Source organism: Pristiophorus japonicus, chromosome 8, assembly GCF_044704955.1.
Source record: "Pristiophorus japonicus isolate sPriJap1 chromosome 8, sPriJap1.hap1, whole genome shotgun sequence".
NCBI classification, from domain to species: Eukaryota; Metazoa; Chordata; class Chondrichthyes; family Pristiophoridae; genus Pristiophorus; species Pristiophorus japonicus.
The window spans coordinates 104,541,081-104,565,511 of NC_091984.1; the positions used below are offsets into that span (position 1 = coordinate 104,541,081).

Sequence of the window (24,431 nt, forward strand, 5' to 3'; positions counted from 1 at the left end):
CACTCCCCCCCCTCTCACCCTCACTCCCCCCCCCCTCACCCTCACTCCCCCCCCTCACCCTCACTCCCCCCCCTCTCACCCTCACTTCCCCCCCCTCTCACCCTCACTCCCCCCCCCTCTCACCCTCACTCCCCTCTCAACCCCCCTTACATTTTTTTAAATTATATAAATTTTAATTTTTCAGATTGTCTTCCAATGTCTTCATACACCAATACAAGTCCTGCGTTTGAATTTGGACCTATCTATGTGCGTGAACAGGGACAACTGCACCTGTTAAATGGTGCTTCAAACTTGAAGGCAAGCACTGGAAAACCCAAGTCACTGCGACTGTTTCAAAAGAGTTTCACTGTTAAATTGTGTATCGAAGATGGAGACAAGCCAAACGCTTGCAGGACTGATCACATTGTCTTCACTTACACAAAGGAAGGGAATCTTCGCTATTCTCCCAAGTCACTTTTTGACGTGGTGCTTGGTTTTATAGCTGACAACATACAGCACGTTGACTCATTAATTGGCTTCCCAGAGCAGATTGCTGAAAAACTTTTCACTGCAGTAGAAGCAAGAAAGAAATTTATTGACCCCGGCACAAGTACCAAGGCTCTGTTTATATTCAGTGAGGCCTATGGAAGTCTTGTGCTCCAGTCCCTGTGTTTACGAGAAAGGTACAGTCTTTCCTATCTGATCTGATGTGACAGTATTGAGAATTCAGAACCCTACATGTCGGCATCTGTGGAATTCAGAAAGGGTCTGTACCTGAAACGTTAACTTGTCTGTTCCCTCCACAGATGTTGACTGACCTGTTGTGATTCCAATGGTTTCTGTATTTGTTTCAACTAGTGGAGCTAGAATTGGTCTGTGTCCCTAACTTAAGAAAATGGGCCCATGAGTCTTGTTCCTGGTTGCTATCCAGTAACTGCTCCTGGAGAGCTTGGTTGTAATGTTCTCTCCCCCGCCCCCAACCCCAGTCCCAGTAAAGTAGCCTGATGACACCCAGTGTGTCACACACAAAAAATGGCCACTTGGGAAAGGCACTTTCCCCAGTGTGAAACTGCATCTTCAAAAGAGTTCAAATTGGTTGGGGCAAAGATGTAAGATGTTTCGTAGTTCACAGCACAATAGAACTGCTTCATTACATATTGGCTGTGTCCAATGGTTATTGTGTTTGATAATTTAGTGACCTCTTTAAATAAGAGTTTGAAATCTTTCCCTTTCTCTTGTCCTTCCCATTTTCTGCTTTCATCAGACCAGGGACCTCCCACAGCTGAGAGGGCAGGCGAATGATCTGCCTCCAAGGCTCTGCCAATTGCTGTCGTACACCTGGCTGTTAGGACCTGCGTGCAAATGTCTAGGTGGCTGTTCTGCCTCCAATCTCGCTGCTTAGATGCAATATGCAGGCCAGGCACCTCCCTGCCATAGTACAGCTAAGATCAAGGGCCCAAGTGAAGTGAAGCAATCAGACCTACCTCTTGCTGCTCTATGGCACCATTCCAGTTTGGTTACCATCACTGACATGAATGAGATGTAAGTTACATCATTGTTCTCTGACAAAATCATTACAGTTTGGGACCATATGATGTAGTGTTAGACACCGGTGTTTCACCTCTGGGACCAGAGCATAAATCCAGCCAAGACTAATTTGATGAACGTCCCTTCTGTTTTCTGACTGTAAGAGCCCTGCATGAAAAAAAGCTTGGGCAGTCTCAATTCATTTGCTATTGGACCATAACCCAGGTCGCTGATTGGAGCGTGTGCAGGTACAGCAGGAGCGGCGAGAGATTGTAGAGCAACCTGATCGGGGCCCAGGAGAGGCGAGGGCAATGGGGCAGCACAGGCCAGCCCACACTGTGATATGTGTGCACATTAGGTCCGTGCAGTAGAGCTGGTCTCTAGTCATCTTGGTTAATCCTTGCTACTGGACCAAGACCTAACTCTGCCATGCCCATGTGCTGGCTGGTGTACAATGGCCACCACACGTTTAAAAAAATCCACGCACAGGCATCTTCCACCCTTCAATATGTAGATCGGGACTTAGAATATCAGGTCCCTCATTGAAACACCTGTGAACTTTTTGGTGTGGAAGCAAGTCATCCTCGATTCGAGGGACCGCCTAAGAAGAAGCAGCAGCAGCAGCAACTATTGGACAGGGGCCGACCACACAAAACTCTCCCCTAATTTGGTAATAATTAACTATTGCTTAGAGAGGCCAATGATGGCTGGTGTGGAGAATGGATAAGGCTTGCATGAAGCACATTGATGAGGCAGAGTAGAACGACTTTATTCTGCACCTAAATGACTTGTGCCTGACCCAAGAGCACTGAGTGTCCAAAACGGAAAGTGTTCCATTCCTCGCTACTAACAGCCACAGAACTAACTAAAGTAATATCCTTTTTTTTTAAGTCATTGTAATTGTTTTGTTTTCTTCAATCAGTTACTTGGGCTTTAATTACAATCTGCAACTAGGGATAAATAATTGACAGAACAGCTTTTTGGTGAATGTTGGTGCTCCTCAAGATGAACATCAGTTGAACTGGGGCCAAAGAATGGAACACTTATCCCTAACACTTTCCCCAAGTTCAATCATCAAGCTGGATCTAAGTAGAGCAAGATTAGTTTGTATCAAACCTGCTCTGCAGCTAACCTGGGAGTGCTTGATGCAGGCAGTGAAGTCAAAGAGCAAAAGAGTGATGCCGCTGAAGGCATGGATATCTCTCACCTTAATTCACTCCAGCATTTTACAAAGGTGCCTTTAATCCTTGCAGATTTCTGATGGTGTCAGAAAAGTTGGAAGAAATCCAGTCTTTTAGTGGTTTGACGTGCCTGGATCTGTCGAGCTGTAAACTGGGGGATGGACACGAGCTCCTACAGCACTTGACAGCTGAAGCCCTAGTGAGGTACAGTATGTGTTAGTGTTTCTGTTCTATCCACCATGAGAAACGTTCAGCAATTCCATTTAAAATAAATCCTTCATGGCACTGTGCCACACCCTGAGCAGATTCAACACTTCAGCAACATACTTGACTGGTACTAGAGTCCTTAAATGACTTGATGGCTTAAGATCAGCCTCCAGGGCAAAAGCATGGCTCGATACCCATTGAATCAATGCATGCACTAGCTGAGTAAATGTGTTGCTGGACATAATTGGAGTACAAATGAGGGTCTGTAACTTACCAGTGCTGTTAATGATTTATCTTAATAGAAATTAAACAACTGAAGTATGAAAGGATGAAACTTCTTGCACTGAAACTGACGTATATTTCATGCCAGTATCAGATTCTTGTGATGCGTTTTGTGCTATATTAAACATTTAACAAAGCAGTTTTACGTCATAGTTTTTTAAAATATATCTAAAATCTGCGGTGATATGTAACCCTACTGGGTTCAGCCTGTAATATCCTTACCCAACAACACTGTCTAAAACTATATAGCAACAAGTATTAAATACAAACAGAAAATGTTGGAAATACTCAGCAGAGAGAGAAACAGAGTTAACATTTCGGGTTAATGACCTGAAACAACACTCCCTCTCCACAGGCCTGACTTGCTGAGTATTTCCAGCATTCTCATTTTTTTTCCAGATTTCCAGCATCTACAGTATTTTGATTTTGTATTAGCAAAAAATATTTACTCTTCATATTTAAATTAAATCCTGATTGACCTGCCTAACGCTGTTACACTTCCGCAGCATCCTCTCTAGCGAGATATCCAAACTGGGTCATTTCGGGCCCACTCGAATCCTTTTAATCCAGCCTATAAAGCCCAGGCAACGCAGTTCCATTTGTGCTTGTGTTTCTCACTTGCGGGGAGTGATACAAAGTTCAAGGATATACTAGTATGGTACTCACCAACTCTTTAAAATGTTGTGACACAACCAAGCTCTCCTCCCCCAGTTTAATGGTCCATCTTCATCAAATCATATTTTTAATGTCCTTCCTCTCTAAACTCTAAGGACTAGAATTTCCCCTGGGATTGTCCTGTTACTGCCTGTTTTTGCCAAAAAGGCAATTTGTCGCCCATTTTACTCCCAATTATCGCCGGCAGTAATTTCGGCCTACGATTGCTGCTGTTGCTGCACGTTTCCCACCCAAAAATGGAACAAAATTCCCCTGCAGTGCTAATTTCCATAAAAATGTCCTTTTTACCGCTCGTTATCGTTCAGGATCGGAACCGCCCATTTTTTATGTACTTGCCTTACTTGGGCCCAGCGTTATGCCTCCATTTTGTTTTTTTTCCTCTGTGTGGAAACGACTGCATTTTTAGTTTATCTTTCACTCCCAATGTATATTGAACGAGGACAAGAAGAAACAGGAGCATTTGATCAGAAACAAACGATAATAAGTCGGCCCAGCAATCTCGAGGCCTCATAGAAAATATTGAAACTGAGGTTTAAATTTCTGGCTTCTTCAAATTGTTTCATGTCTTTTATTTTATTTTGCCATGCTTTCAAATAAATATTATTACTCTGAAATCTTACAGAAACCCTCCCTTGCTTTTGCAGGGTTCCCAACTGTTGCCATTCACTCACAATTCAGAGACCACTAGTGTTTCGTTCAGTAACATTCTATTGCTTCAAAATATTTCCCCTGAATTTGCAGGGGTTCAGCTGATTATTTTTATTCTATTGCAAAATCTGCCCCTAATAAAGATGAGTTACTACCATGCACGCCCCCCCCCCCCACACTTTTCTGTTCTGAAAATGTTCAATCTTGCTGGAGTCTGACCCAGCGGGTACAGTGAATCACCTTACTGCCTCAGCCAAGAAGACATTCTCATGTGTAAGCCTAGATAGATTGCAAAGTGTTGCAGTACAGCGGGACCTGGGGATACTTGTACATGAAACACAAAAGGTTAGTATGCAGGTATAGCAAGTAATCAGGAAGGCCAGTGGAATTTTGGACTTTATTGCAAAGGTGATGGAGTATAAAAGCAGGGATATCTTGCTACAGTTGTACAGGGTATTGCTGAGGCCACACCTGGAATACTGCATGCAGCTTTGGTTTCCATATTTACGAAAGGATATACTTGCTTTGGAGGCAGTTCAGAGAAGGCACTAGGTTGATTCCAGAGGTGAGGGCGTTGACATATGAGGAAAGGTTGAGTAGGTTGGGCCTCTACTCATTGGAATTCAGAAGAATGAGAGGTGATCTTATCGAAATGTATAAGATTATGAGGGGGCTTGACAAGGTGGATGTAGAGAGGATGTTTCCACTGATAGCAACTGATCTAGAGTCGATAGTCTTCCCTATGGACTGGAGGGTAGCTAATGTAACACCACTGTTTAAAAAAGGAGGGAGAGAGAAAACGGGTAATTATAGACCGGTTAGCCTGACATCAGTAGTGGGAAAAATGTTGGAATCAATTATTAAAGATGAAATAGCAGTGCATTTGGAAAGCAGTGACAGGATCGGTCCAAGTCAGCATGGATTTATGAAGGGGAAATCATGCTTGACAAATCTTCTGGAATTTTTTGAGGATGTAACTAGTAGAGTGGACAAGGGAGAACCAGTGGATGTGGTGTATTTGGACTTTCAAAAGGTTTTTGACACGGTCCCACATAAGAGATTAGTGTGCAAAATTAAAGCACATGGTATTGGGGGTAATGTGGATAGAGAACTAGTTGGCAGACAGGAAGCAGAGAGTTGAGATAAACGGGTCCTTTTCAGAATGGCAGGCAGTGACTAGTGGAGTGCCGCAGGACTCAGGGCTGGGACCCCAGCTCTTTACAATATACATTAACGATTTAGATGAAGGAATTGAGTGTAATATCTCCAAGTTTGCAGATGACACTAAACTGGCTAGTGGTGAGAGCTGTGAGGAGGACGTTAAAAGGCTGTAGGGTGACTTGGACAGGTTAGGTGATTGGGCAAATGCATGGCAGATGCAGTATAATGTGGATAAATGTGAGGTTATTCACTTTGGGGGCAAAAACACGAAGGCAGAATATTATCTGAATGGCAGCAGATTAGGAAAGGGGGAGGTGCAACGTGACCTGGGTGTCATAGTTCATCAGTCATTGAAAGTTGGCATACAGGTACAGCAGGCGGTGAAGAAGGCAAATGGTACGTTGGCTTCATAGCTAGGGGATTTGACTAGAGGAGCAGGGAGGTCTTACTGAGGTTGTACAGGGCCTTGGTGAGGCCTCACCTGGAATATTGTGTTCAGTTTTGGTCTCCTAATCTGAGGAAGGACGTTCTTGCTATTGAGGGAGTGTAGCGAAGGTTCATCAGACTGATTCCCGGGATGGCGGGACTGACATATGAGGAGAGACTGGATCAACTGGGCCTTTATACACTGGAGTTTAGAAAGATGAGAGGGGATCTCATAGAAACATATAAGATTCTGACGGGACTGGACAGGTTAGATGTGGGAAGAATGTTCCTGATGATGGGGAAGTCCAGAACCAGGGGTCACAGCCTAAGGATAAGTGGTAAGCCATTTAGGATCGAGATGAGGAGAAACTTCTTCACTGAGTTGTTAACTTGTGGAATTCTCTACCGCAGAGAGTTGTTGATGCCAGTTCATTGGATATATTCAAGGGGGAGTTAGATATGGCCCTTACGGCTAAAGGTATATGGAGAGAAAGCAGGAAAGGGGTACTGAGGGAATGATCAGCCATGATCTTATTGAATGGTGGTGCAGGCTCGAGGGGCCGAATGGCCTATTCCTGCACCTATTTTCTATGTTTCTAGAACTAGAGGGCATAATCTTAGAATGAGGGGCCGCCCATTTAAAACTGAGACGAGGAGAAATTTCTTCTCTGAGGGTTATGGATCTGTGGCATTCGCTGCCTCAGAGAGCTGTGGAAGCTGGGACATTGAATAAATTTAAGTCAGAAATAGACAGTTTTTTGAACAATAGGGGAATAAGGGGTTATGGAGAGCGGGCAGGGAAGTGGACCTGAGTCCAAGATCGGATCAGCCATGATTGTATTAAATGGCAGAGCAGGTTCGAGGGGCCGTATGGCCGTCTCCTGCTCCTATTTCTTATGTTCTTGTAGTCAGTGTTGACGGGCAATTTGAGCATTGGTCGATGGGTGGGGGGGGAGTTACTGGACATGAGTTGAAGCCTTGACAAATTGTTAAATTACTGCTGTTTTAACACATGACAATCTTCAGATGATTACCAGAAAATACTACACAATGAAAGAAAGAAAACATTTTTAACTTATTTTTCAGCTCCAGTGAAGGGGTCACATTCAAAGCATAATAAATGATCTTTTCTCGTTACAAATTTTCACTGACTATTGCGCTTTTTCCACATTTTCTGTTGTATTTTGGATTTTTTTCCCCCACTGGTGGGTTGGTTTCTAATAGATATATTAAAAACTTAAGATGTGGCAAACAGTCAAACAGGACAGTTACCAGGGACACGTTCCTAAAAGTTGTCATATGAGAGATATTTTTCCCTAGGAAATGCCTATGTTTAGATTATATCTATACATCAGGAACATTTCAATTATAAGACAACTATGGGTCACTACAATTAGTTTGCAGGCAATGTATTTTTTAGTGATTTTCATTGATTTTGAGTGAATTCTGGAGTAGTTATGAAGGGATTTTGAATATATTGTGGATAATTGCTTTAAAACAGATGGGGCCTGTAGTTTCACTGCCAATATTGCTGACCCTTAAAATGATTGTTACTCATAATTTCCCAGAAGTGAGTGAGACACAGTACAAGAATGGTTCAGTTGAATAATTTTTTTTAATTTGTAATTTCTATTAAACTTTAACACTGTAATAAAATAACATAATTCTTCTGAGTGACAATTTTACAAAACAAAACATTATCAACAACAACAGTAAAAACAACACTCATACCATCCATGCACCCTCCCACGATTCTACCTGCGGCCACCTTTCCAACACCTTTCCTCCCGAATCCCCCCAACCCTTGGCCCTGACCCCCCTCCCCCCATCTCCCGTTATCAATGCCCCTGGCCCTGCCCATGTCACGACCAGTACGGCATGCAGCAGAGCACCTCGAGCGTGACTGTTGGGGGTGGGGGGGGGGGGGAGGCGTGACAATGGCAGCACTATGTCTGGGGGCTCTGGAGAAGATGGGGGTGCTGAGAACCCATCTTCCAAGTCAGAGGAAACTAGTTCCTCCCGACGATCAGGTGCTGTCATCATTGGTGGCATGGCACCTTGGGGTGCAGTGCCATATCCCACAACCGTCAATTGCCGCATAGCATTGGCATTGACGGTCTAGGTAGTCACCCTCACCGCGGCAATCTGCTCCGCCATGTCCTCCGATTGATGGGCTGCTAAAGCCGCGATGTTTGTGGACAACCCAGCAATGGCCTGGAGGAACTTTCGACTCAAATTGATGCTCATCCTGGACAATCCCACCGTGTTCAGGCCCGTCTCTCAGCGTTCCCACCTTGCCGGACCAGCCGCTGTGGATTAAGCATGGAGGTCAGTGTGTGCCGCTGCATTCCGCTTGGTCCTGCTTCCTCGGACCGGAATCCAGGAAAGTTGGATTCCGACGAGGAACCGGTGGCCACAGGTAGAAAGGACCTTTTGAAGTCCGGCCACCTCTCCCTCCTCGTGCACCACCACTGTGACAAAGTTTTGAGGAGTGTTCTCCTCCTGCTCCTGCAGTACCGTCTCTTCCACCACCATCTGTACATTCCTTATTCCCTCCAAAGACTCCTCTCTAGGAGGGGCAGGTGGCTCCACCTGTGCAACTGCAAAAACATAACATTAATGGTTGGCGACAGAGATGGGGAGGGGTCAGAGATAACATGAGAGCAATTCACGTTGCGCAGGCTTATGTGGAGAACAAACGTACATTACCGAGAATCATTACATGAAACTATCATAAGCAAAGTAGACAGAAACTACGTGACATAACAAAACTTGAGTCTGAAACAATTTGCTTTCCAAGTGGTAGTATGATCAACCAAAAAGTCATGTCAGAACTAACAACATTTCGTGCACCCAGCATTACATTACATTCTACATTATATTGGCATAACATTGAATTACATGACCGCAGTACAGCCCAGTGATTATGCAGACTTGCCCTCCGGGAGAACTGGTTCGGCACCAACACACATGGCGGTGCGATCATATGCTCCTGTCAGGGCTGCAGCGCGTTCCTCTAGGTCTGTTAATGGAAGAGTCTTCGGCGAACCTCCGCCTGTTTTGCGGATCTCCACCCTGTTGCCGGCTCATTTTTTCTGCAAAGGTGACACAAAAATGTGTAAACTAATTTCACAGCTACTAATATGGAATACATACATACACATGTAATATATATAGGTAGACATCACCAGTTAATCGTCCCCAGTCCTTTTGTCAACGAGTGTACCATTTAAGTTCTGTTAGCACTCGAGTGTTGCATGATGAACAGAGGACTAACACAATGAGATCGATGATGGGAAATAAAAAATGTTACCAAGCTTTACAACATAATAAAATGTGGCACTAAAGAGTAATTAGTCAGTGCATGATAAAAGTTATTACTTACTCTCGCAGATCCCAACGATGTCATTCCACCGTTTGCGGCACTGATTCAGCCCCCGCATCACGGGCGCGATGAACGACACCGCCTCAGCGATCTCTCACCATAACCGTTGATACACATTTGGTGCAGGTTTTCCTCGCCCACCCCTGCGTTAATTGATCACAGTGGGCCTCCACTTCGTGGACCAATGATTCCTGGGCTTCTTCGGAGAAACAAACGGCCCTCCTCCTCTCTCCTACCTCCCTTTCCACTTCCATAGCTTGATTTTCCATCTTCTTCATACTGATATTTTTATATTTAAATTTAAATAATTATTTTATTTTTTTATGATGTACTTTCATTGTTAAAAGTTATATTATCAATTAATACTGAATATTATCCCTCAAAATCCTTTTATAATCAGATCTTATTAAACAGCTCTTCTCCCTCAAATTGACCCACCTCTGCACTCTCAAAATGTCCAGTACACTGTGTTCTCTGCGCATGCACAGGATCACCTTTGACCCTGAAATTGCAGGAGAATGCCCATGCATGTGCAGAGAACAAAAAAAGTGCATTTTCTAGGGGGGCTGCTTGCCTTTAGTAAGCAGCTCATCGACTTTTAGGCTCTTTGCCACCACCACCGAAAATTGCGGGTGCACGCAGCAGCGGTATTCCGGCAGTTCAAAAGACTCAACCCCCGGAATACTGCTAAGAATCCGGCGGCAGTGATGTCGGGAAATTCTAGCCCTATTTGTCTTAATTCTGGTTTGTGATGGGTCACTTGCACGTTGGATGATGATAAAATGGTTGTGACGTTTCTTTTTCTCGCTCTTTCTCCCCCACACGCCTTCACTGTCCCCGTTTCTTCCAGTCTCATCTGCTTATACCTTGGGGATAATGGCCTGTCCGACTATGGTCTGCGGAAAATGACTGCGCCCGTCCGAGTGGTAAAGAAGGGTTTAGATGATTTGGAAGTGCTGGATCTGTCTGGTAAGTTTATGGGAGTTCCAGATAACTCCGGTTGACTTTTTGCAATTACAAAAGGCTTTCAGTGCAAAATAAAGACAGAAAATGTTGAATATATATACAGCACACAATGGGTTAATGTGTTGAGTGGGACTCTCTGGCGACGATAGCCTGTCTTTAAGATGCTGGCTGGCCCGTTGTGCATTTCCAACATTCATATTTTTTCTATCTTGAAATTTTGTGTGGGTCTGTAGAAAAGGTTTAACTGCAGTATGTTTGGTATTTGTGCTGGCAAAATGTTCCTTGCTTTGATTCTCATTGTACTTTATTATAGAACAAACTGTGCACACCTTTTTGTAATGACTGCACTTGCATCTTGACATTCCCTTATTTTGTGGATTAGAGTCAGTCCCTGTCAGTTTCTTAAAATGCAAATGGTTTTTTAAGTATATCTGCTACAGATGGTGTGCAAATTCTACTGGAATTAAAATAACTTGTGATGCCAATTTTTGAAATGTTGTTACAGCATCATTGAAATGTTGTTACCCCTTCATTTTGGAAGAAATAAATGAGTTTAATTCTGACTTCACCTGATCACCATTCAATCAAGTACTGAACTACATAAAGCAGCATGCAAGTGTAAGAAAGATAGGGCCGGATTTTTGAGAAGTTTGCAACCAGCTTTTCACCGTGATTTGAACCTCCGCGGCGAAAACCCGGTCGCAAAGCCCATGCGGGATCCTCGGGTACCTATTTGCGGCGGCGATGGGACGTACTGCCGGGGAGAGGAGCGCCGATGTGCAACGACGCCGTTTGCGTCCAACTTTCGGCTCTCCCGACCTGTACGCCATGCCCAGAATACCGACAGGACAGCCCTGCCAGCAGCGGTACGTATGAAAACCTGCAAAAAAGGTAAATTAAAGGGCTCAGTTTTCCCCGAGCCCATTTTCTGGCGTATTGCCTGAGTTGCGCCGCTTAATTAGATAAATAGATGCTCCAGAAAAAAATCTCCGAAGTTTCCCCGATGTTTGGCCTCTAATCTGCAGCCGCGCAGCATGGAGACTTGCCTCGGGGTGGTGGAGCCTGCGTCTGTGCTGGAAAAAGGAGCCGGGCCTTCTGCGCATGCGCAGGGGGAAAAACTGCAGTTCTTGATGTCGCTGAAATGGCTGTGCATGCGCAATAGAGCTCCGAATGAGATGCCTTCCTGGTCAGCTGCGGTGAGTACCCTCCCCAGCTGAGCCTCTCTGGTGCCTTCCTGCCACTCTGTGGCCCCCGATTTCATGCCGGTCCAGGTCTGCTCCGCTTCCCGCCCCAGCCCAGGCCAAATGGCCTCCGATTTACTTACCTGTGCTGATTTCTTTAACTCTCCGCAAGGGATTTCTCAAGAGGCCACATACGCTGGCCTAAGTAGAAATGGAGTAACTATTAGCTGGCCAAAGTTGCCTAAATGGCCAGAATTGGCGTAGGTGGTTGGTAACGCCCGCTTTCGAGGGGAAAAAAAACATATCTTAAAAAAAAAATGTGACTAACTGAGTTATGCTGGTGCAAATTGATTGGGGATACTGGGGAATTTTAAGTTAGGCCAGAAAAAGCAGCCTACTCCAAAAGAAAACGGCGCAAATACTGGGGAAAATTGAGCCCAAAGTTTTTATTCATTCTTTTTCAGCGATTTGCTAGCTTAAGGGTTTTGTGAATGTTTTTTTCAAAAAATTTTTTCCCCCCTCCCAAGGCCTTTCTGCAGTGCTCCCGGCCCCGGACTAAATTTGTTGAAACTTGCGTTTTTACGGCGCGAATCCTCGTGCAATGCTCCCTTACCGATGCACAGATGTAAAACACGAAAGTCCAGCCTAAAAACGGCAGTGCAGTGAAAACAATAAGTTTCACGTATTGCTATCGTTTTCGCCAAAAGAAACTCGAAAGCTGAAGCGCAATTTCTCCCAAATGAAGCCGGATTTTCAGCTTTCGAGTTTTTTTTGGCGAAAACGATAGCGATAGGTGAAAATTTGAATGGGCAGCACAGCCAGTTATAAGGCCCACGCACCAAAAAAAATAAGAGAACATTGCCCTGCAACTCTTCAAGTATTGCCATGAGGTCCTTTACGCCCACCTACAGGGCAGACTTTATAGGGTATTGGTGAGGCCTCACTTGGAGTACTGCGTGCAGTTTTGGTCACCTTACTTAAGGAAAGATATACTAGCTTTGGAGGGGGTACAGAGACGATTCACTAGGCTGATTCCGGAGATGAGGGGGTTACCTTATGATGATAGATTGAGTAGACTGGGTCTTTACTCGTTGGAGTTCAGAAGGATGAGGGGTGATCTTATAGAAACATTTAAAATAATGAAAGGGATAGACAAGATAGAGGCAGAGAGGTTGTTTCCACTGGTCGGGGAGACTAGAACTAGGGGGCACAGCCTCAAAATACAGGGAGCCAATTTAAAACGAGTTGAGAAGGAATTTCTTCTCCCAGAGGCTTGTGAATCTGTGGAATTCTCTGCCCAAGGAAGCAGTTGAGGTTAGCTCATTGAATGTATTCAAATCACAGATAGATAGATTTTTAACCAATAAGGGAATTAAGGGTTATGGGGAGCGGGCGGGTAAGTGGAGCTGAGTCCACGGCCAGATCAACCATGATCTTGTTGAATGGCGGAGCAGACTCGAGGGGCTAGATGGCCTACTCCTGTTCCTAATTCTTATGTTCTTATTATGTAATCAATTGGTTTAATGTCTCATCTGAAAGATAGCACTTCAGTTCTACACCGAAGTGTCAGCCTAAACTCTGTGCCCAAGTCTCGAGTGGGGCTTCAACCCACAGTCTTCTGACTCTTTAGTGCAGGTTGAAATGGTTATTTCTAGTTACATGTGTCACAAAAAAGGGAATTAATATTGTTTGAATTAACCATTAAATTATAGTTATGAGACTTTGCAGATGATTTAGTGGGTAAGTGCACTATCCACAGTGGCAATGAATAATATAAACCAGAAGTTCTCACGTTTGATCCCTGGCCTGTGCTGAAATTATTGTAATGTTGGGGATTGCTTGTAGTTTGCAATAATTCAGCAAATATGATGGCTTGAGTCACTGAAACTTCAACATACATAGAAATAAGAGTTTATTTCTAGAGGGATAGAATTGAAAAGTAGAGAAGTTGAGCTCAACCTGTATCAAACCTTGGTTAGACAACACGGAGTACAGTCTACAGTTCTGGTCACATATTATAAAAAGGATATAGAGGCACAGGAGAGGGTGCAAAAAAGATTTACAAGGATGATACCAGAACTGCAAGGTTATACCTATCAGGAAAAGATGAACAGGGTCTCTTTTCTCTTGAAAAGAGAAAGCTGAGAGGTGACCTAATAGAGGTCTTTATAATTATGATAGGTTTTGATAGACACAGAGTGTTTCCACTTGTGGGGAAGAGCATAACAAGAGGCCATCAACATAAAATAGTCACCAAGAAATCAAATGGGGAATTCAGAACAGACTTCTTTATCCAGAGAGTGGTGAGAATGTGGAAGTAACTATTATAAGGATTAGTTGAGGCGAATAGTATAGATGCATTTAAGGGGAAACTAGACAAGCATATGAGGGAGAAGGGAATAGAGGTTTATGCTGATAGAATTAGATGAGGAAAGCTGGGAAGATGCTTGAGTGGAGCATAAACACCGGCATGGACTGAGCCGAATGGCTCGTTTCTGTGCTGCGTATCCTATGTAATCATAATCGGCAGCCCCTCGAAATCGAGGAAGACTTGCTTCCACTCTAAAAGTGAGTGCTCAGGTGACTATACAGTCCAATACGGCAATTATAGTCTCTGTCATAGGTGGGACAGACAGTGGTTGAAGGAAAGGGTGGGTGGGGAGTCTGGTTTTCCGCACGCTCCTTCCGCTGTCTGCGTTTGGTTTCTGCATGCTCTCGGCGACGAGACTCAAGGTGTTCAGCACCCTCCCGGATGCTCTTCCTCCACTGAGGGCGGTTTTGGGCTAGGGATTTCCAGGTGACGGTGGAGATGTTGTACTTTATCCTGACCAACGGATCCACCACAGACCCAATTCACATCCGGAACGAGGACAAGCAGGGCTGCGTCAACCTCGCTGCAATGCGCCATCTCACCCTCAACAAACTCCCTGTTGGAGTGGAACTAAACTATAGAACCAATGGGAACCTGTTCAACCTTCGTCGCCTCCAGGCTGGATCCATCCTCTGTCATCAAACTACAGTACACAGACGTCTGCGCACATTCAGAGGCCGAACTCCAAACCATCGTCAACATCTTCACCAAGGTGTACGAAAGCATAGGCCTGACACTAGACATCTGTAAGACAAAGGTCCTCCACCAACCAGACCCCACCTAACAGCACTGCACCCCCGGTCATCAAAATCCACGGCACGGCCTTGGACAACGTGGACTATTTTCCTATGTAATACATGAAACATGGAGGTCATTACTGTATGTATGCTCTCAGCAAACTATAAACCACACTAAGTTTAGATTAAGTGTGGTTATGGACTATCAATCCAAAGATCAGTGTTCAAATTCCACTATGCCAAGTTGTGAAATTGAATTCAATAAATCTAGTAACTTGTGAGCTGGGAACAGAAAACATTATTTTGGAAGCTGAATATTGTTGTTAAAAAGCCAATTGGTTCACAGTCCCACACTGTGTGGTCGACTTTTAAATCATTCGGTTATGAAAACTTCTCGATGAAGGCCCACCACCAGCTTCTCCGAGCAACCGGGGATGGGCAATAAATGCCAGTCGTCCACATTCCAAAAACAAAGGCAACAAAAAGTTGTGATGCTTTGTCTGCCACAAAATATGGAATAAAGTAAAATTAACATTCTGGGATGTTGTCAATTAACCTCAGAAATATTCCTGGAGCAACAGTGGTAAGTTTGTTCAGAGAGTTCTTGCAGTAGGATCCTTAAACAGAAACCAATCTGCACTGTTGTTTCTTCTACACCAGGAAACCCCAGAATCAGTGAGCATGGCATGCGGTATCTGTGTTGCTTTTCAAAGCTGAGGGCTCTGGATATCTCGGGAACTGGTGTTACGGTGAGGATAGATAGTTTCCCATTTAATATACTGTTATCTCTGGTATCCAAACTGAAACTCATTCCCTTTCATAATATATATTTGATGCAGAATTTCTTGGAAATCAGTCACGGATTTCTTAAACCTTAATGGTGTCTTGTTAACCCTCCATCGCATATTGGGGATACAGAACACATGTAACGTTGGCAACAAAAAAACTGTTTAATGCTGAATTAAATTCCCATGTCAACTGAAACAGTAAATATTATAAAACAGAAACCAAAGTGGACCAGACCATTTGCAACCTTGGTGTTTGACTCTGATGAGCTTCCGACTACATATCCACTCCATCACCAAGAACGCCTACTTCCACCATCATAACGTTGCCCGATTCTGCCTCATCTGCTGGAAACCCTCTTCCGGGCCTTTGTTACCTCTAGACTTGACTATTCCAATGCTCTCCTGAGGCTTCCCATCTTCTACCCTACATAAACTTGAGCTCATCCAAAACTCTGCTGCCCATATTCTAACTTGCACTAAGTCACCCATCACCCGTGTGCTCACTGACGTACATTGGCTCCTGGTACAGCAACGCCTCAATTTTAAAATTCTCTTCCTTGTTTTCAAATCCCTCCATGGCCTCACCCCTCCCTATCTCTGTGGTCTTCTCCGACCTTACAAACCTTCGAGATATCTGCGCTCCTCCAATTCTGGCCTCTTGCACTTCCCCTGTTTTAACCGCTTCACCATTGGCGGTCGTCCCTTTAGCTGCCAAGGCCCTAGGTTCTAAATTCCCTCCCTAAACATCTGCCCTACTCTATCTCTCGCTCCTCCTTTTAAGATGCTCCTTAAACCAAGTTTTGGTCATCTGTCCCAATATCTCCTTATGTGGCTCGGTGTCCAATTTTGTTTGATAACGCTCCTGTGAAGTGCCTTGAGGCGTTCTACTATGTTAAAGGCACGATATAAATGTAAGTTGTTATTTCAGGTTGTAATTTAATCTCTTGGTTTGGGTGACCGTTAAGCTCTCGAGCTTTTCTCTCGGGGTTTCTGATCTGACCCCCTCTGTCGAATGACTACCTTGTAACTGTTTCCGTGTAGTCCTTATTCTGATTTTGATGCAACTGCCCTGCCCTTTTTGTTTCATTTTTCCCCTCTCCCTCCTCTCCTAAAGGCATTGATTCTTGCAGTGCGGTTCCACACACACCACCTACCTTTTGGTACCTTGCCTTAGTGGCCATTTTTCTTGTCTGAGACCAGTGAAAGTTGGTAGTCAAGTTTATTCATTGGCAGGTGCAGCACAGCCAAACCTGGTTTTGTCCTCACCCATATTGACACACATGATTTCCAGTGGAGTTTGTTAGCTGTTGATCAGGGACAGGAAGCTTGGGTGATTTTTTTTTCTTCCCCTTTTTTTTTCCCCCTTTTCCTCTGTCCAAGGGTGCTGAGACCTATTGTAATACCTCAGCTACTGTCCTGATAAAGATCAGCTAACTCAGTGCAACCCAGGGAGCAAGCCTGGTCTGTGTAACATTGGGTGATGCATTTACCAGTCGAGCCATCAGGGGAGCAAGCCATCGTCATGTTACAATCTTTGGTGCAATTTTCTTCCAGTAACCTGACGCACGCACCTCCTGCTACGATAAGGTCACCAGCCCCACCAATATATCCAGACGGCTGATTTTCCCAATTATAGAAAGTTAATGGTGTAAAAATATGTTTTTCATTAGTTTTAACTTTCCTTTGTTAATAGCCCAATAGTTCGTCAATCCAAACGATTCGGAGCAAATTGTCGCTGTTTCCTGCTGGCGAGCCTCTGAAGGAGTTTGAGCACTCGTGCTGCAGAACAGAAGGCTGGGCAGAGCAGGTACTGAGTGTGGTACAAGTGTTCCAATTTACAAATATGATTTGACAAATATGAGCTGGATTTGAAAACTGCAATATGGCGACTCGTGTTTCAGTGGTTCAGTTCTGAGACCTGATTTCAACACTGTCCCAATTTAATAGGATGAAAGACTCCTGCTTGTCAGGGTCCTATGCGAAATGAGGTCTTCCTGGCTGTTGGCCCACAGAATAAAACTACTGCTAAATTAGCACTAATTAGACTATCTCAGCAAAGCCACATAACCTTGTAGGTTACTCTTCTGAGGTTGATAAGATGCATTGTTGGGGCAGAGTAGAGAGAACTTTACCCAGCAGCTGGCTAATACTGAACCTGATCTGGGAGCTCTTGATGCTGATGCCGAGTGCCTGAAATAGAAAGTGCTTCATTCTCCAGTGACAAAATCCCTTTAATTGGCAATGTTTCAGTGGCTCCATCAATAGTTCAGAGGAGTCATTGCTTTGAATCGCTCCCTTGACATTTGAACTTGTCTCAATTGGATGAGTTTCAGGCATTTGCAAAATGAAATTTTCACAGCAGTGGGCATTTTCTCAGATTGGAGTGGGGAAGAAGGGAAATTGAGACAAATTCACTCTGCAGAGTTGCATTTTCTGTCAACCCATTATAGTCTGGGATATTGCACATGAACAATGTGCTGAAACTTTTAAAACTCGGAAACTGTAATGTAAAGAAAATATATTTGTGCTTTTGTGTTTTCACCTCTAGAATATGAATTAAATAAGTTCTTTATTCCACTTGTTCAGTGTTGGCTTTCTTCATTTCTGAGCAAAACCCCTCTTCCTATAAAGAATGGTTATGTTACTGGACTAACACCTCTGAGTGCATGAGTTAAGATCACACACTACATGATTGATTCTTCATGCCCTCCAAAATGACCCAGCAAGTCACTCAGTTGTTGAAAAAGACACCTATTTATATTTTTTCAATCTGTAGTGATATTTCTGTTACTCCAGAAAACAATTGGTACACTTTATTAAAAAAAAGTTTATTTTTCATACTCTTAGAATTTTTGATAAGTTGATTTTTTTTGCACTGCAGGTGGTTTATCAGTGGGAGCGCACGTCTGTTAGACAATGTGAGAACATTAGCGGCAGAACAGTGGCACAGCGATTCTGTAAGTAGCTTGGCGGGAGTATGACAGCGCTACTGCCTTGATCTATGAGGAGCATTGTGAAAACCAGCATAGCGCTGATTTTCACCTAGATCTGGATCCTATCAAATTGGAAACTGTTTATATGATATACAATGGTGTACATCACACGATCTCTAGTTCCACATTACAGTTGGGCCAGTAGAATTTTTAGGAACAAGTTAGGGCTAACAAGCTTATCCCACTTTGATTGATCAACCCCACCTACCCATCTTCTCACCTTGTTTCCCAATCCTTTCTCCAGAAAAACATCTAATTGTCTACACAATTGAATTATACTGTCTGCTTCAGTGATTTTCACAACTCTGCATAAATAAACTACCTTAGATCCCTCCTTCTTCAAAATATCCTATATTCCCTGGTAAGAGAGAAATAAAGAGCTTCCATCCATACAGTGCCTTGCCAAATCCTCAGGACTTCACAATCATTGATTTACTTTAGAAGTGTAGTCACTGTAGTTTTGTGGGCAAACACAGCACTCGGTTTCACATAGCAGAGTCCCACAGTTAATCAATTTTGGTGATGTTGTTTGAGAACGCCCTGTTCTTCAAATAATGGCACGAGATCCATTACATCCCCCTGAACAGGCAGACAGGGGCCTCGGTTTAACATCTCAACTGAAACACAGTATTTGTATTTGAGTTCTTCACCATAATTAACAATCCACTTAGGTCATTGTTGTCAGTTAGCTTCATAATCATGAAACTTCAGTGAAGATCCAGAGAAAATAATGCTAACTTAATTTTTCCCACATCTTAAATTCCTGATATCTTCATTGTTCATCTTTGTATCCTCTGAAGGGTGATAATTTTATTTCTCTGATTAGTGAACAGAACCTACAACTCCAGATGGGATTGTCCAATGCTTTTTACAGGAAGAATACATCCCATTTGATTTATACTTTGCAGTCCAGTATCTTACCGTTTTCATAGAATCATAGAAATTTACGGTACAGGAGGCGGCCATTCGGCTCATCGTGTCTGCGTCTGTGCCTGCATCGTGTTTTGCTTCAGTTAAGCTGATGGTTTTTTTTTATTTGTCTAGTTATAAAGCCAGAACCCTTTCCTGATCAGCATTTAACAAATACTTTCTCTTCTACTTTGCTTCTATGCTAATTATTTAACACTGAACCACATTGAATTGCATTTGCTACCTGTTAGCCCACTTATCTAAAAGATATCAATGTTTCTGATCTGGTTGCATTGTTTCTCCTTATTTGCCTTATCTCTTTAGTGCCATTTTCAAACTGGGAGATGTTGCTTAGGATTCCCTTATCCAAGTCATTGCCATATTATAAATAGCAAGGCTCCCAAGACTGACCCCTGGGATACACCACTCATAGGGCCCAAGTTTCCACATGATTTGCGCCTGATTTTTAGGAGCAACTGGTTGAGAACGGACTATCTTAGAAATCGCAATTCTCCACATTTTTTTTTCTGCAGTTCTAGTCAGGTAGAACAGTTCTACTTTGGAACAGAATTTTTTCTTCAAAAGGGGGCGTGTCCGGCCACTGACGCCTGATTTCAAAGTTTCCACAGTGAAAACGTACTCCAAACTAAAGTAGAATGGAGCAAGTGAAGATTTTTGTAGAACTGAAAAAACCTGTTCTACACATTAAAAAATCAAGCGCAGGTTACAAATTAGGCGTCCAGAACGAGGTGGGGGGGGGGGGGGGGGAAGAGGGGAAGGGAACTCATTAAATTCTACAATAAATCCTTATTTATACTTCTACAAATATTATACAAATAAATCCAACCTGAATAAACATTTATAAGCAAAGAAAAGATTAAATAAACCATCGTCCTACCTGTGTGAAAGTGCTTCAGGCACGGAGAATTCTGCAGTCAGCCTGAGGCGCCCGTTCTTCCCGCAGGAGGGGAGAGGAGGCGCCCGTTCTTTCCCGCGGGGGTAGTAGGAGGCGCCCGTTCTTCCCGTGGGGGGGGTAGGAGGCGCCCGTTCTGCCCGCGGGGGAGGGGGAGTGGAGAGGAGGCGCCCGTTCTTTCCCGTGGGGGGGGGGGGGTAGGAGGCGCCCGTTCTGCCCGCGGGGGAGGGGGAGGGGAGAGGAGGCGCCCGTTCTTTCCCGTGGGGGGGAGGCACCCGTTCTGCCCGCGAGGAGAGGAGAGGAGGCGCCCGTTCTGCCCGCGGGGGAGGGAGGGGAGAGGACGCACCCGTTTTTTCCCGTGGGGGGGGGGGAGGGGGAGGGGGAGGCACCCGTTCTTCCCGCGGGGGTGGAAGGAGACAGTGAGAAGGCTGCAGTGAGATGTGCTGTTGGCAATGTGCTTTTATTTTAAAAATTTTCAAAAATTAAACAGCTACAAAGAACTACAAAAATGGCCGAGTGCCAATGTTTTTTTCACACTGAGCATGCGCGAACGCTCCAACGCGCACGCGCAGCGTTGTCGGCAGGAAAAAAACTAATTTAAATAGTACCCGCCCCCTCCCACTTACAAAATCGGCGCGAGTGTAGGCTCCGCCCCCCCGGGCGCCGCGCCAGGCAGACAAGGAACTGCAGAACGCTCCAGAATCGCGAGGTTTTTTTTAAGGCGCGAAAAACGGGCGCCCAGCTCGGAGGGGCGCCTGTTTTTTATCGTGTGGAAACTTGGGCCCATAGCTTCTTTCCACCTAAAATGCTCCAATTTATTTTTTCTGTTTCTATGCCAGCTTTATTCTGTGTCATACTTTATCTCTTCTTCAGTGACTCCCTATCTTAACCACTAATTGCAAGTTGAAACTTTCTCAATCTTTGAGAGTCCAAATATATAATAACTGCATTTCCACTGCCAGTAATGTGTTTGCAAAACTCTAGGTTAGCTAAATATGACCCCCATTTCCTGAATCCATGCCTTAAACATTTTCTCCTTTTCCAAAATGTTCATCCGCCATATCATTTCTAACAATTTCCTTATAATGTTAAACTTGCTGTTCTATAGTTTCCATGTATTAGCACAAATTGGCACAGAGCTTTGCATGGTGGAGTGCATATTGGGAATTTGGAAATGAAGGTCAATGTGCCCGGTCAAATTTTCTATCCGTTTTCATGGACGGAAAGTTACGCGAAGCACACTAGCCTCTACGCCTGAATTCCTGATATACAACCCTGTTACGCAAAGCTCTGCGCCAGGAGCCATTAATTTATTAAATCTATTTGTCTCTCACATCCACATACCTTGTATTCAGCACCAGGAAAATGTTTTCTATCAACTTCAATCAAGTGTGCTTTGTTGTTTGCCGGTTTTGTCTTCTCCTCTCCTGGAGGTACAGGTTCTTGTTGATAAATGCATTCATGGGTACTTGCTACCCATTAGAAACTCTCCCAATAGCCATTCTTCACATGTAAGCCAAGGCAGTGAGTGTCAACGGGCCATTTGACTGAGAGTGGGCACTCTATCCAAACACACCGACCATCCAGGTCACTACATGGAAATTGGGGATGGGAATCCTGGCTGATCTGAGGGGTTTTCTCTCCCATTGACATGGCATTTACTGTACAAGGAAGTGTTGGACTAATCCATATCCAGCTCCTACTGCAGTACCGCACCGTCTCAGACAATATTAATTTGTAAAATAACTTGTAATTTTCTTTGATTTATATTTCTATAAATATAATCACATTCACTTATTTCCTAGATGGGACAAACAAATTGATCAATGTAGGAACTGATGGATTTTCAAATGCTATGCAAATCAAGGACCCAATCAGGATGCAATTTCACAGAAAAGCCAATCAGGATCTCTGTGTACAGTGCCCTATGACCTCTGCAATAGGGGTCAGTAAGAGACGTGGTGACCGAGCTGAAGTGACTGGTTGTTCGTCCCCTCTTGGGAAACGCAAGCGTGCTGAATTGACCTTGGATGACTGGGACGTGCTGAACTGTTACTGAGGAGGAACCTGTCATCCTACAAGAGTTATTCCACACACAAACTATGTGAAAAGGATTTTAGACAGTTCCCTGGCTAACGGGGCCCAGATGACTGAATCACGCCATGAAGAAAGATTTCAACGTTCAACCTTTGCCTGACTAAAATGAAAGTATTGTCGGTCAGTTTACAATGTTTCCGATTACATGTATTTCTCATCTTAGTTTTGAGTTAAATTGTTTTGAATGATATGGATAACTGAAATCAAGTAATAAATCTTTAGCTTGTACAAGTTATATGATCTCATACTCCCTGAACTGTAGTTTTTAATTTATTCCGAGTGTCTGTGCCCCTCTCCTTTCATTTTGTATAAATGAAAATGACTCACTGAGAAATGTCCAACAGCAGTCCATGGATGATATGTCCTTTGATTTTCACTCCTCCTGTGGATGGCTGCCCAGCCTCTGCAGTGCTTCTCCATAGTGGTACAGCCAAGATCAGAAGGTTGGGACGGGGAAGGAAGGAATTAAACATCTATCCCAACACAGCTGTGGCACTAAATGTTGATGTTTTTTGAGCATTTAGTCCATTGGAGGGATTTTTTTTTCATGGAGATTTTATCTCCTGGCCCTTGCCTTTCTGTGCAAGTAAACGTAACTCTGATACTTGGCACGAGGAAGGTTGATTCTGTTTAGAGAAGGGTCCAGGACTGAATCCAGCCCTAGACTGGAGACAGCTAATGATTTAAAGCCCTTTACTTAACTTGGACACCATTGTTTGGAAATCCACTAAGCTCATTTCCAATCTGCCTTGCCACCGACTTGTCAGAGCAAAACCAGTTGAATAAAGGCATTTGTAAATAAAGCATAACTGGGCGGCACTTGGACAATTCCAGATGTATCTGGGTAGATGTGAGGTCTTGTAATAAAAAGCAATAGGTGACTTGAGTTCAGGTTGACAGTTGTTAACGTTTGATGCCCTGGAGGATATTTTCATTTTGTGTAAAAGAAAATGACTCTGATTTTTGAATAAATGTGAATTAAACCCAGTGCTGAAATTTGATGTAAATATTTCAAAAATAGTTGTCATTCAACAGTTTGCAAACACATTGTCAGGGGGCATGGTTGTGCAGTGAGTTAGCGCATTGTACTTTCACCGAGACCTAGATTCAAATCCTGATGGGATAAAAACCACTTCTCTCTGCCAGCTTTGTGTTTCCGACATTAAATTAATTTGGATAGTTTTGAAATTACCTATAGTTTTAATCCCCCCCAAAGAGACTACTGGAAGGTTGATGTGTGAAGTAGAGAGGCTCCTACTGGTTCAAATTCTCCTTGGTGTAGAGAAGGTTAAGGGGTGATTTGATAGGTGTTCAAAACTATGAAGGGTTTTGATGGAGTAAATGGGAAACTGTTTCCATTGGTAGCAGGGTTGGTAACCAGAGGACACAGATTTAAGGTAATTGGCAAAAAAGAAGTAACATGAGGATTTTTTTTTAATGCAGCTCTTTCAAAGAGCCAGAGCAGGCACAATGAGCCAAATGGCGGCCTCTCATGCTGTTTAATTCTATGAAATTGTAGGCATTGCACTGAGGTTAGGGTTAAGGAACATTGTTGGGGCAGAGTAAATGAAGCTAATTGTAGCCTCACTGTTGCCCCAGCTAAAATCAGTATGGGCTGAACATTGAACAGAGACCCCAAAAATGCACAGGTCTTCTGGGGCACTTGCAATGTAACTCTGGTGGGAGTATAGCAGAAGGGCTGTGCTCCAGATAAATCAGGGCCAAACCTGAGCAGGTAGTTTCCAGGTGGCCCCGTCTGGGCCGAAAGGAACGTGTTTGCCTATGTCAGAAGGGCCAGCGACTCCCTGTGCTGGGAGTTTCAGCTTCATTGAGACCTTGTATAAGTTTGGAGGCTGATATGTCCAGTGTGATTGGACATATGGACCTCGTGAAGGGAGTGAGTGGGCCCTGCCAACGAGGTAAGGGGAGAGCTAGGCTGCTATCAGGACCTGAACCCAAAGATATGGAGGGAACCTTTTTTAATCCAAATTTTTTTAACTACTTT

The 24,431-nt window shown here is 43.9% G+C and overlaps 1 protein-coding gene across 1 annotated transcript in view; it reads left to right on the forward strand.

Moving 5' to 3' along the window:
• lrrc42 (leucine rich repeat containing 42) overlaps positions 1-23,413 on the forward strand; it is a 23,940-nt gene extending 527 nt beyond the window's left edge. The window contains exons 2-8 of the mRNA XM_070887224.1: positions 185-662; positions 2,760-2,891; positions 10,322-10,440; positions 15,387-15,475; positions 17,208-17,321; positions 18,396-18,471; positions 22,135-23,413. Coding sequence (XP_070743325.1) covers positions 196-662; positions 2,760-2,891; positions 10,322-10,440; positions 15,387-15,475; positions 17,208-17,321; positions 18,396-18,471; positions 22,135-22,388 — 1,251 coding nt within the window. The 5' untranslated portion in view covers positions 185-195 and the 3' untranslated portion in view covers positions 22,389-23,413. The remainder of the gene's footprint in view (positions 1-184; positions 663-2,759; positions 2,892-10,321; positions 10,441-15,386; positions 15,476-17,207; positions 17,322-18,395; positions 18,472-22,134) is intronic.
• Positions 23,414-24,431: the final 1,018 nt, after the last annotated feature.